General features: G+C 37.2%; 1 protein-coding gene across 2 annotated transcripts in view; it reads left to right on the top strand.

Annotated features, from left to right (window-relative positions):
• ADAMTS3 (ADAM metallopeptidase with thrombospondin type 1 motif 3) overlaps positions 1 to 12,333 on the top strand; it is a 273,735-nt gene that overhangs the window by 236,633 nt on the left and 24,769 nt on the right. For both annotated transcript variants that reach the window (XM_084972446.1, XM_021101423.2), the window contains 5 exons: positions 2,859 to 3,004; positions 4,521 to 4,696; positions 6,017 to 6,150; positions 7,790 to 7,913; positions 11,287 to 11,367. In XM_084972446.1, the coding sequence (XP_084828572.1) occupies positions 2,859 to 3,004; positions 4,521 to 4,696; positions 6,017 to 6,150; positions 7,790 to 7,913; positions 11,287 to 11,367 (661 nt within the window). The remainder of the gene's footprint in view (positions 1 to 2,858; positions 3,005 to 4,520; positions 4,697 to 6,016; positions 6,151 to 7,789; positions 7,914 to 11,286; positions 11,368 to 12,333) is intronic.

Below are 12,333 nucleotides of genomic sequence, written 5' to 3'. Positions count from 1 at the left end.
CAGAATCTTTAAATCCATCCCCAAAGCTCTTTCTTTCCCGTGCCTCTCTTTCCTCACTCCCTATCCTATTACCAGGCTCTTCAGACTGCACAGGAAACTTTTTCAGGCAGTATTGTGATATTTTTAATGATTCGTATTTTGGTCGTGAGACTCAGTGACATCAAATATAGTATTGGTGCTGAAAATAAACTAAAAGGTTTTAATGAAAAATCTGCATATCCTGATGCTAGTGAATGGAGCATCCTTCTGCCTTTTGTAGGGAAGAAGAAATCACTGGATGACATGCATTTTGCTTACAAGTGTCCCTCAGCTTTTCCCTCTGCCCCTCTCTTACAAAGATACATGTGATGGCATTCAGGGTCCCCTGGATGATCCAGGATCATCTCCCCAGCTAAAACTCCTCATTTAATTCCATCTGCAAAAACTGTCCTCCAAATAAGGGAACATTTGTAGATTTCAAGGATTAGGACCTGGTCTCTTTGGGGCCGCTATTCAGCCACTACTGATGGAATAGGAAGCAGCAGCTCAGCAGAGCATCTGGGCCCTAATGGGATTTGATTTACTTGCTGGCATCCCACTCCCTGTGAAAGCTGTCCAGAAATAAAGTCATGCGCACTTATACAGAAGATTTGGCCTTGCTCCTTGGGGAAAGATGCCCAGAAGTTTTCAGTCTCAAAGTAGTGAGGTTGAAATGCTCAGAAACTGGCCAAGTGCCAAGCTACACTACTCAGAAGGGGAAAGATCACGAAACCCAAAACAAAAGCATGTTAAGAACTCAAGTTGAAGAGCTTTGACTAGCTTGGAAATAAGATAGTGTAGATAGGACCAAAACCTGGCAAAGATGATTTATATGGCTTTTAGCTCTTTTAAAGCTCTTTAAGGCTCTATTTCTTTTCTTATGTCTTTTTTTTTTTTAAGGCCGCACTCATGGCATATGGAAGTTCCTAGGCTGGGGGTCGAATTGGAGCTATAGTTGCTGACCTAAACCACAGCCACAGCAACACAGGATCCGAGCCAAGTCTGCAGCCTACACCACCGCTCATAGCAACACCAGATCCCCAACCCACTGACCAAGGCCAGGGATCGAACCCGCATCCTCATGGATACTAGTCAGATTCTTTTCCACTGAGCTGCAACAGGAACTCCTTAAAGCTCTATTGCAAATGTGTATAAACTGTACTTGCTATAAGAATTACAAGCATCATCATCATAATAAAACTTGCCATTATTTGTGTTTAAACTGTTAGGCACTATGCTAAATTCATTACATACAGTGCGTTGTTTTGGGAAAATTCAATATTACAGACTTTTGACTCAAAAAAAAAAAAAAAGCAACAGTGAGTTGATTCATTTTTGCTTTATGAAGAAGATATCCAGAGTTCTCATGTGGCATAGTGGGTTAAGGATCTGGCATTGTTACTGCAGTGGCTGGGGTCACTGCTGTGGCACAAGTTTGATCCCTTGCTGGGGAACTTTCACATACTATGGGCGTGGCCAAAAAAAATAAAAAGAAGCTATCCAGTAAACCAACTCTGAACATCCAACTTTCCTAAATATATGTGTGTTATGTTTAAATTTACGAAAGTTGAGTTTTAAGAAACACTTCTATTGGATGTAGGGTAAAAAAAGTGGGTCAGGGAGTTCCCGATGTGGCTCAGTGTGTTAAGAATCTGACTAATATCCATAAGGATGTGGGTTTGATCCCTGGCCTCGCTCAGTAGGTTAAGGATCCTGCGTTGACATGATCTGTGGTGTAGGTTGCAGATGCAGCTCAGATCCTGCTTTGTTGTGGCTGTTATGTAGGCCAGCAGCTGCAACTTGATTCAGCCCCTAGCCTGGAAGCTTCCACATGCCACAGATGCAGCTCTAAAGAGACAAAAAAAAAAAAAAAAAAAAAAAGAAAGAAAAAAAGGTGGATCAAAATAAAGTTAGAAGGGCAAGAACTAAGACGTTTGGGCATCTGCCGTGTGCTGGGCACTATGAGCTCTAGGCCTCTACAGTGCCCGTGTTTTTTATTTTGTTTTGTTTTATATATAATTTTTTCTCATTATAGATGGTTTACAGTGTTCTGTCAATTTTCTACTGTATAGCATGGTGACCCAGTTACACATACATGTATAGATTCCTTTTTATCACATTATCATATATCTGGAATCTAATATATGGCACAGATGAACCTTTCCACAGAAAAGAAAGTCATGGATGTGGAGAACAGACTTGTGAGTGCCCGTGTTTTAATCCTCCCCACTTAGTTTCTTCTGGTCAAGGGTCTCAGGATCCTTTCTGGGACCCCAGTTTTCCTCCTCTGAAAAGTAAAAATAATATATCTGACCTGTTTCTCAGAATCATTGTGAAGGAGAGTTTTAAGATGTAGGTCACGTGTTTTGAAGGGTATATGTATATGTTTTAGATATCTTGATTATTTTCTAAATTAAGACATATAGTTTCCTGTCATTATTTTAAAGGGGAGAATATTTCCCATAAAAATACTCTAATAATAGAAATAACAAGGGATGAAGGGTAGAGTAGCATCTACTGGGCAAGTTGGGTGCTCAGGTCATCCTTATTGATTATGATGTTTGATACCCACTGGTAAATGGGATCATTTAAAAGCTTGGCTGAATGAAGGTTATTTTTTCATTTTAATTTTATGCTTGAAAATATAAGTCCTAATTAGCCTGTGTGTAGGGCACCTTTATTATTATAATTACTATGGGATACTTTTAAGTGTATTTTTCACCTGAAATAGAAGAAAACAAACAAACAGAAATGAAGTCCTTCACACAGTTGTCCTCGGGTAACAACTTCAGCTTTAGCTTAGGCGTTATTTTCACAGTTGCTTTGTGTCCTTTTCTAAGTGGTGCTATAAGGGTCACTGCATGTGGAAGAACGCTAATCAGCAAAAACAAGATGGCAACTGGGGATCATGGACCAAATTTGGCTCCTGTTCCCGGACATGTGGAACCGGTGTTCGCTTCAGAACACGCCAGTGCAATAATCCAATGTGAGTATGGCTCTTGTCATTCTGTTCATTTGAGAATAAACCCAGAAAATGCTTCAATCGTATGTTCTTCATATTCTGTTTCATGAAGTACGTGTAAAGTACAGAACATGAAAACTAGAGTTTACATGTCCCTTTTGGGTAAATCCCCCCTTTTCAATCTTTTTTTTTTTTTCATTTAAATTTTATTGGAGTATAGTTGATTTACAATGTGGTATTAGTTTCAGGTGTACAGCAAAGTGAATAAGTCACACTTATAAATATATCCATCCTTTTTTCTCGGGTAAGTTATTATAGACTATTGAGTAGATTCTCCTGTGCTCTACAGTAGGTTCTCATTAGTCATTGATTTTATACAGTAGGGTGTATATATTATTCCCATCCTTCCAATTTCTCCCTCCTCCCAATGGTTTCACCTATAGTGACCCTAAGATTGGTTTTGAATTCTCCCACTTTTCAATCTTGTGAAGAGTAGCCCATGGTTAAGATAGAAATTTATGAAGAAATTGCCATTAGGAGGATCAGGGAGCAGAGCAGCAAAAGCAGATCGCTGTGCCCCTGGGGCCTGGGCACCGAGGCTGTGACACCCTCTCTAGGAAGCATCGGCCTGTGGGCAGGAGCAGCACCAACCACAGAGGTGCCCTCCCTTCAGAGCTGGGAGAAGGAGGCTTTAGGGCTGGGCAAAGGAAGATGATGAAAGAAGGCTGAGGAGCTGTGGGGTGGGGGGAGTTATTCATTTGTTCCCTCAGAGCAATTCTTGGAATTCCTATTGTGTGCTCAGCAAACCTTATTTTCTGCAGGAAAAAAAAAATAAGTGAAATGAGGTTTGGAACAGTCATCCTTATCTGGGGTTAACATGAGAGCACCCCTTTTCTTTGGCAGCAGGAGGGCTCTGAGCACATCTTTTCTAAAGACTGGGTGTAGCATTCCTCTCTTCACAGGAAGAGATGATGGCAGCATTTGTAGAAACAACAAAACAATAAATACTATAGTAGGAAGAACAGCAAAGATTCACTCTGAGCCACACTCCAAGTGTTTTAAATGTACTTATTTAATCCTTCCCATTTTTCTCTGAGGAACAAGGGATTATTATTTACATGTTACATATTAGGAAGTGTAAGTGCAGCGTTGTGATCCAGGTTTGGGCTATACCCACATGTTTTATACTTGCTAGAAAATATAATTTTCCTGAGACCATATCCCTGTGTTTTTGTTTCTTTATACACTTTTACCATGCATTTAAGTACACTGTTTGAAAAACATACTGTTTTAAAATATATATACTGATTCATATATTTTAAATCAGTTTAAAAGTTGAGTTTGGGGATTCCTTCCACCAAACCCCAGCAGGGAGAGGATAGGGCTTTTGCTAAGGGATTGAAATTAGGAAGTATGAGTTCATTCACTTGAGGCGGGCAGCTCAGAAAGCCCTGGCTTTCTGCCCTCCAGCACTGTGTCTGCAGCCTTCAACGGCTGGACCAGAGCCAGAAGGCCTTTTTAAATGTTGTCTTTTCTTTAGGCCCATCAATGGCGGTCAGGATTGTCCTGGGGTTAATTTTGAGTACCAGCTTTGTAATACAGAAGAATGCCAAAAACACTTTGAGGACTTCAGAGCACAGCAGTGCCAGCAGCGTAACTCCCACTTTGAATACCAGAATGCCAAACACCACTGGTTGCCATATGAACAGCCCGACTGTGAGTAGACGCCCGCGCTTTTCCCGCTGTGCCACTGGTTACTTAGAGCTTAAGCTTTGTCAACACCCATCCCTTGGATTCTTGCTCCCTACTTGGTTACTTAGAAAACTTGGTGCTCATAGGGGTAAGTCCTCCTGGGTTTCCAAGAATAAGGCTAACATATGCCTTCCTCCCAAGAGGTGAGAATTATAGACTAGTCGCTGGCAAGCAGACTGCCACCCTCACTACTGAAAAGAAAATGTGGAAAGCAATGCATGGGAGGGAAGTTGGGTTTCCTCGTGCAGCTGAACTCCCTCTACTAGGAAATGCTTCTGGAAAGTTGAGATCTTTCCTTTCTGAATACCTAGAGAAAAAGGGAGAGATTTGACAATCGAGGAATAAGAAAAAGACCATTATTTAATACCAAAAGGTATTTCATAACCTTTTACTTTTGAACCGCGTGCTGGTTATTAAGAAATACACTTGGAGGAGTTCCCTTGTCATGTGTCACTTCTAAACCCTGAATTTTTGGTTAAATCTGTTCAAATGGGAACTTCTTTATGTATTTCTCACTTGGGTGAATAAAAGAAAGTAGTTACGGGATTATTGTGTGATATCATACACTGCTGGATTCAGTTTAAGAGTTGTTTTAAAGGGAAGATGCATATGTGTAGGAATTCAGAGTTGCCGCAGCAAATTTGATTTAGCTTGGTTAAGTCAGTCACATAAATTATACTAGATTTAATTAATGAGATCCTACAAGAGGCAGAAACTATACTAGGCCATTGGGTCAAACAAAAGAGAAACCCTTTCAGTACTCAGAGTGTCACTACAACTAAATTGATTCTGAATGAAATTGATTGAAGAGCCTTGGTTAAATCTAGGATAGCCGTACAATCGGAGCTGCCTGGGACAGTCCCAGTTTATACTTATTCTCCCTGTGAAATTATTAATAGAACCCCTTTTCATGTCAACATTATCCTAGTTTAGATGTTAAATCATAACATCACTCTAGTTAAAACAAATATGCCAAGTGTGCATACTTTCCCCCTACTCTTTATTGATTTATACACTATGTTTCAGGAAACCGCATTGAAATTGTATATTTTAAGCATAAAATAAACTATACCAGGAGTTTCCTGGTGGCCCAGTAGTTAAAGACTCACTGCTATTAAGGATTCTCACTGCTGTGGCTCCGTTTACTGATATGGCTCGGGTTCCGTCCCTGACTGGGGTACTTTTGCATTCTGTGGGCATAGCCAAAAAATTTAAAAAAGCCCACTATGCTGTTCAAATATACCATTTAAATATGTGGTTGATCTGATCCTCCATCTTATGCAGCCAAGAAAAGATGCCACCTTTACTGTCAATCCAAAGAGACTGGAGATGTCGCTTATATGAAACAGCTGGTCCACGATGGAACACGCTGCTCTTACAAAGACCCGTACAGCATATGTGTGCGAGGGGAGTGTGTGGTGAGTTCACCTTGCTTGCCCCAAAGCTTCATACAGTGCTATACATCCCACTTTTCTTCTCATTCATCTACATATTTCCAAAAAAATTTTTTTAACTTTCTTATCTGAGGTCCCGTTATAGTGAGAATCTATGAATAGTTCAGTGGCTAAAATAAAAGTTTGGGAGAAATTGCACTTAATAAAATCAAACTTGGCCACTGGCAAAATGAAGATTTAGACAATTTTTCTAATTTCCAACCAAATATGTTTTTGGGGGGTTACTCTGATGCTTGAGGCTGAGAACACAACTTGTGAACCATGCCTTTCCTCTGACTGTTTTAGAGTAGCCATCCACTAGGATAAAACCAAGTTTTTTTTTTTTTTTAATTCAGTGTTGAATGTGTTTTATCTTTTGTTTAAAAACTGATCAAAACTTTTTTTTTCCTCTCTGTCTCATGTTCCAATTAATTCTGACTTTAAACATAGAATTCCACATCAGAATAAAAGTAATGGTGAAGATACAAAAAATGTTTTTTGTACATTTAATCTTTTGGTTTTTTTTAAATGCAGCTTTTTTTTTTTGCTCATGATCACATGTTAAATTGATAAAAAGTTTTTCTTGTTAACAACACATTGCTGCAGCTGGATTCCTTTTCATTTGGATATAACTAAAGTGTTACATGTATAAGACATATATGTAAGAGTCTCAAGTACACAGATGCCTCGTAGTTGAACTAAAGTTTCCCTGAAAGTAGAATCTGTGTTTTATTCATCTTTCATCTCCTACGTATCTGGTACATTAAATATATGTGTCTTCATCATCTTCTCTGCTCACTTTCATCCTGAACTTACTGGTGCAGTGGTGTATCACGTATCCTTATCCAACACTGATTTACACTGAGGACCTGCCCCAGTTCAGAAAACCTTCCGCCTCCCCTGTTAAATTAATGTGAAAATGTAAACTCTTAGATTTTCAAGGTCTTCCACAGCCTGTGCTTTGCCAGACTTTCACAGTTCTTCCCCATCACAGCACCAACTTTCCATTAGTTTAGGTATGGTTCCAATCTTATTATCCAAGTCCACTTTCCATGAACAGACAACTTGCATGGCTCTGTTGTAACCCCTCTGCATTCTTTTTTTTTTTTTTTGTCTTTTTGCCATTTCTTGGGCCGCTCCCGCAGCATATGGAGGTTCCCAGGCTAGGGGTCCAATCGGAGCTGTAGCTGCCGGCCTACGCCACAGCCACAGCAACACGGGATCTGAGCCGCGTCTGCAACCTACACCAAAGCTCACGGCAACACCAGATCCTTAATTCATCTCTCTAAATATGAAAGCAACAAGGGAAAAGCATATCTTAATATTTGTCTCCTTGGCATGAGCTACAGCTTCTATACTTAAGAAATGTTTGATGATCGACTACAGACGATAGAGGAAACACTTCATTAGACTAAAGGGAACTTATCCTTATTACCCAGAGTACAAGTCACTTGATTTTATAGTCGTTCTTTAAAAGATCGAGGTGTGAAAGCTCAGAGCTAGAGTGGAAGTTTGGATGCCAGGCCGTGGGCTCCTGATGAAACAAATGTTGTATCACTCTCCATCACGCCAGTCTTCATTTGGAAGATTAAAATCAGCTACATATAACATCTTCTCTCCCCAGAAAGTGGGCTGTGACAAAGAAATTGGTTCAAACAAGGTCGAGGATAAGTGCGGTGTCTGTGGTGGTGATAATTCCCATTGTCGAACTGTCAAGGGGACATTTACCAGGACACCCAGGAAGCTCGGTAAGATGAGGTCTCTTGTGAATTTAGTATCCTGCTCTAAAGTATTTGCCTGTTTGAGTCTTTTCTTAGGAAAGCAGTATTTTCTCTCTAAACATTAAAAAAAAAAAAAAATCAGCTGTTGATTTATGTTTGTTCACATTACCGTCTAAGGAATTAAACAGCTTTGAGATTCATGCTCCATAGTATCCATGATGAAAAATTATCTCCTTGATTTAGATAAGGTACAAATAAAACCAGTATCACTTATAGTAGTTTGTTAAAATCTGTGTTTTGTTTAATTTTGTGTTTTTGACAAAATGCATTAGACCTAATGATTAGAGTTGTTGCTTATTTTGAATTTTCTATTGCACATAAATGGTTGCTCAAAAGTTAAGAAATTGCAAAACTTTAGATACAACTTTTAAAATAGTATATTCATTTTGTTTCTTTGATTTTAAAAGTGAACAAGTTTATCCTATTTATAAATCTATGGATCTAGGGTCCGTACTTCACATAATATTCAGAATTTTGTATTAAACAAGTCTGAGACAAAGGCAACCAAAAAACAGCCTGAGGCATAATTAACTGCTTATGTTTGTGAATTTCTTGTGCTTGTTACACAGTCAATGGCACAGACTCAGGCACAGGTGAATGTTTGACAGATGGAACCAAAGCAAAAATAATATGCAAAATTCCTGTTATTTTCATAATTATTCATTGGAATCTTATAAAAGGTTTAGATACAAGCATTTATTACTGAATATTTTCTTTAAGTTTGTAACCAATATTGTTCAGTTATTTAGAAAACATTTTTTGGACAAATGTTTCTGAGAATTCAGCATTTAAATATCAATTTAATGTGATGCTCTCCCTTGAGCAGCTTCTCTTACCTCCAGCATATTGTCTCTTATAGAATGATAGAAAACAAGAGAACACAAAACAAAAACAAAGAAAGATTTCCTTTGCTTTAAGCACATTGTCATGATGGTCATTTTTCCTTTTAAAAACAAAATGAAAGTATAAAATAGCTAGTCTTTATCTAAATGGAGTAATTCCCTTAGTTCTCTTTACTCCTGTTATACCTCAGATACCCAACTCAAGCCATTTCCATACATATTAGCTTTCCTTTTTGATGTATTTAGGGGGCAGAGGTAGGTGTCTATATTCTAATGTGTTTTTCTTATGCATTCTCCACGCTAGTTACTGATATCTTTGCTATTCCTGTGTGATAATTTACTGTGCTTTGTACTTCAGAAATTGTTGAAAAGCAAATATTGACATTTTTGATTGATGATATTGTTCTAATAAAACAAACAGAATTAGAATCATATACATAAACTATGGTTTTGGTGGAATCATGTGATTTTCTCCTCTTACTGTAAAATAACTTACTGTGCTTTCTTTATTGCAGTTATATGTTGTTTTTCCTAGGTGTAAAATAATTAATTTGTTTTACTTCCAGAGTGATTTAATGTAAAGAAAATGGTTTTTACTGTTATTATCCATTCTATATTATGTGTAATAAAAGGCAGAGATACTTTTTTTCAGATATACCTCAAAAATTATGCTAAACCTGCGTATCAAAGTCAGAAGAAGAGAAGAAAGCTTTAATCAGTCATACAGATTCAAACTGATCAAAGATAATCTAACATCCATTTCTTTGCACTAATGTTGTTATTTTAGTGATTCAATAGACTAATTAACCTTTTCCAACAGGGAAAAATTTAAGCAAGAGGTGCCATAAAGAATTCAAGTTGCTGGAAAATGAAATCTGCAAGTATTCAACTTCAAATCACCTATATCATTTCTCATTCACACTTAGTCTTACTTTCATTGACTATTAACAGTTTATTGGCATTAGCTAATTATTATAAATCCATTTTGACTTCAACATAAAATTACAGAACATATTTTATATATTACCTAATAAAATATACATAGCTTATAGTATAGTCAATGAAACAGCAAGACTTTGATAAACATGAACCCTCCACTAATTAAAGACATTCTATTTAAGGGAAAACGAGAGGCGCCTTCACTTTACCCAAAGGAGCTCGTAATATTTCTCTTGCTGAAACAAGGGAAGCTAAAAATGTACTGGGTAAGTTGTAGCAAGCTGCAGAAAATGGGCATCCATAAATGGCATCAAGCTGTTTTGCTATACTTGGCATCTTAAGCATGTTACTTCCAGCTATTGGTACTCAGGCAAACATGGTACATACATTCATGTGCTGAATATTAGGTGGGCTCAGGTGCTGAAAAGCTTGCCCACAAAATGACCACTCCGTTTAGCTAAGACACCGGTATATAACGTGGAAAATTAGGTAAACCTGCCTATAGTTAATAATTGTTCATATAGAAATGATAAAAAAAAAGCAGATTGCTTTCTGATTCCAGCAGCAATTTTTATTTATAACTGAATTTCTGTCAATACCCATCCTATAATATATGAGTTATATGTTTCATAATGTAATGAAGGTATAAGTTGCATAATTTTCCTATATTCATTTATTTTTGTCAAAATAAGGTAAAACGTCTTGGTTTCGCTATTTGTCCTGACTATTGTTGATTTATAGTTAGGATCTTAATTCTAAATGATCTTAAAATAATTTTAGGACATGTAATAATACTAAGAAAATTTGTTATATAGGACAATGGCAGATATGTGATTGTGAAATCCAAGACAACCTGTTGGTTTTGTGTTTGTTCAGTGAGAAGATTGAGCTTAGGGTGTATATAAAGGCAAGGCACAGCATAACTTGTAGACACTTTCCAACCAAGTCTGTAACACGTATTTTAAAATATTCCCATTTAAAACTTGTTTAAAACTTTAAAATTCATTGCTAATCCCAAGATAAATGAAAGCTACTCACTGATTTTTTTCTTTTGTAATTTCTTTACATCAAAGCAGGCTCTTAAATATGGAGCTATGTCATTAATAGAAGTTTAGCTACACCTGCCACTTAGACTTTTAAAATAATATAGAGACAGACAAAATATCCCAAGATGCCCACCAACTAAGTGCACCAAAAATTCTCCCTGCTTCAAAGGGATGGTTTTGAAAAGTAAAATCACAGAGAGGGAAACAGAGAAGTATAGTATTTGCCTGCATTATTGTTGATATAATTTGTAGGTCAACACAAAATAAGTAACTAATGGGTTAGAAACAAGGTTAACTTTTTTCTCATCTTAAAAAAAAAAAAAAGATTCCTCTGATCTCATGCCAGATGGCACAAAAGCTACCAATGCTTTGAAGTTAATTTCTGAAACTGCTTCTTTCGGTTTATGGATGCCCTCTTCTGCACGCAGGAGCAGTGAGAATGTAATGCTCAACTAACCATGGTTGTTGCTTTTTTCTTCTTTGCTTCCTCCAATATTTACCACACATGCAAAGGGTACCTTAAGATGTTTGATATACCCCCTGGTGCTAGACATGTGTTAATCCAAGAAGACGAGGCTTCTCCTCATGTTCTTGGTAAGTGTTTCTATCTGCTGGCTCTGCTTTAGCATGCACTTAAACATAGAAATGTCAAAGAAATTATATATACGCACATATATTTATATATATGTGTGTATATATATGCACATACAGACATATAAATTCACACAGGGGTATGCAAGATTCAAAATTATATATAAATGCATTACTAGGTGGTTTTTATTCCCAGCTATTCTTTCTTTAAAACAAGAAATATTCAAAACTAGAGTTTTAATTTTTGATGAAACTTGGGTTGGTTCATTATTGCATGAGGGAAAAAATCATTTGACAAATTTGAATTTGTTATGCATTTTTTCTCTGTATTAGGAAATGATGAAAATAAATATGTTAACAGAAATGCACTAAATTAAGGAATAATATCAGAAAATTTTGCCATGTTTATGCTGGCAAATTAGTTCTGATATTTTGCTTGATGTCATAATACTATATGCCTCTTCTTACTTTTAGTGCATTTTAAGTTCTTTGACTGAGAAGCAACCACGTCTGAATTTTACTAGTCCAATGAAAAATTTCCTGAGATCTGTTATGTATCCAGTTTCTAACTGGCACATGCAGATCCATTTCCTGCATGTTTTCTGTTTATTATTTGCAAATTACCCTGTTTATTTCCAAAAGAAGATTTTTTTCCTCCATTATGAGAGGATCATGTAGAAATGGCACTTCAAAGGGGATTATATTCAAAGTGAGGGAACAAATGTAAACACAGCTTTCACATATTTCTTGAGCTATTGAAAAGCACTGAGAAGATTTCTGAAACTAATACATCCATCAGAGTTCCCATTGTGGCTGAGTAGGTTAAGAATTTGACTAGTATCTATGAGGATGCAGGTTCAATCCCTGGCTTTAATCAGTGGTTAAGGATCCAGAGTCTGTAGGTCGCAGACTCAGCTTGGATCCCGAATTGCTATGGCTGTGGTGTAGGCCAGCAGCTGCAGCAGCTCC

This window comes from Sus scrofa, chromosome 8, assembly GCF_054392235.1.
Source record: "Sus scrofa isolate SSC_HxYL_T2T_F1_AM1 chromosome 8, Sscrofa_HxYL_maternal_Yorkshire_Landrace_v2.0, whole genome shotgun sequence".
In the NCBI taxonomy this organism is placed as follows: Eukaryota; Metazoa; Chordata; class Mammalia; order Artiodactyla; family Suidae; genus Sus; species Sus scrofa.
This window is presented reverse-complemented; position numbering and strand designations above follow the sequence as displayed.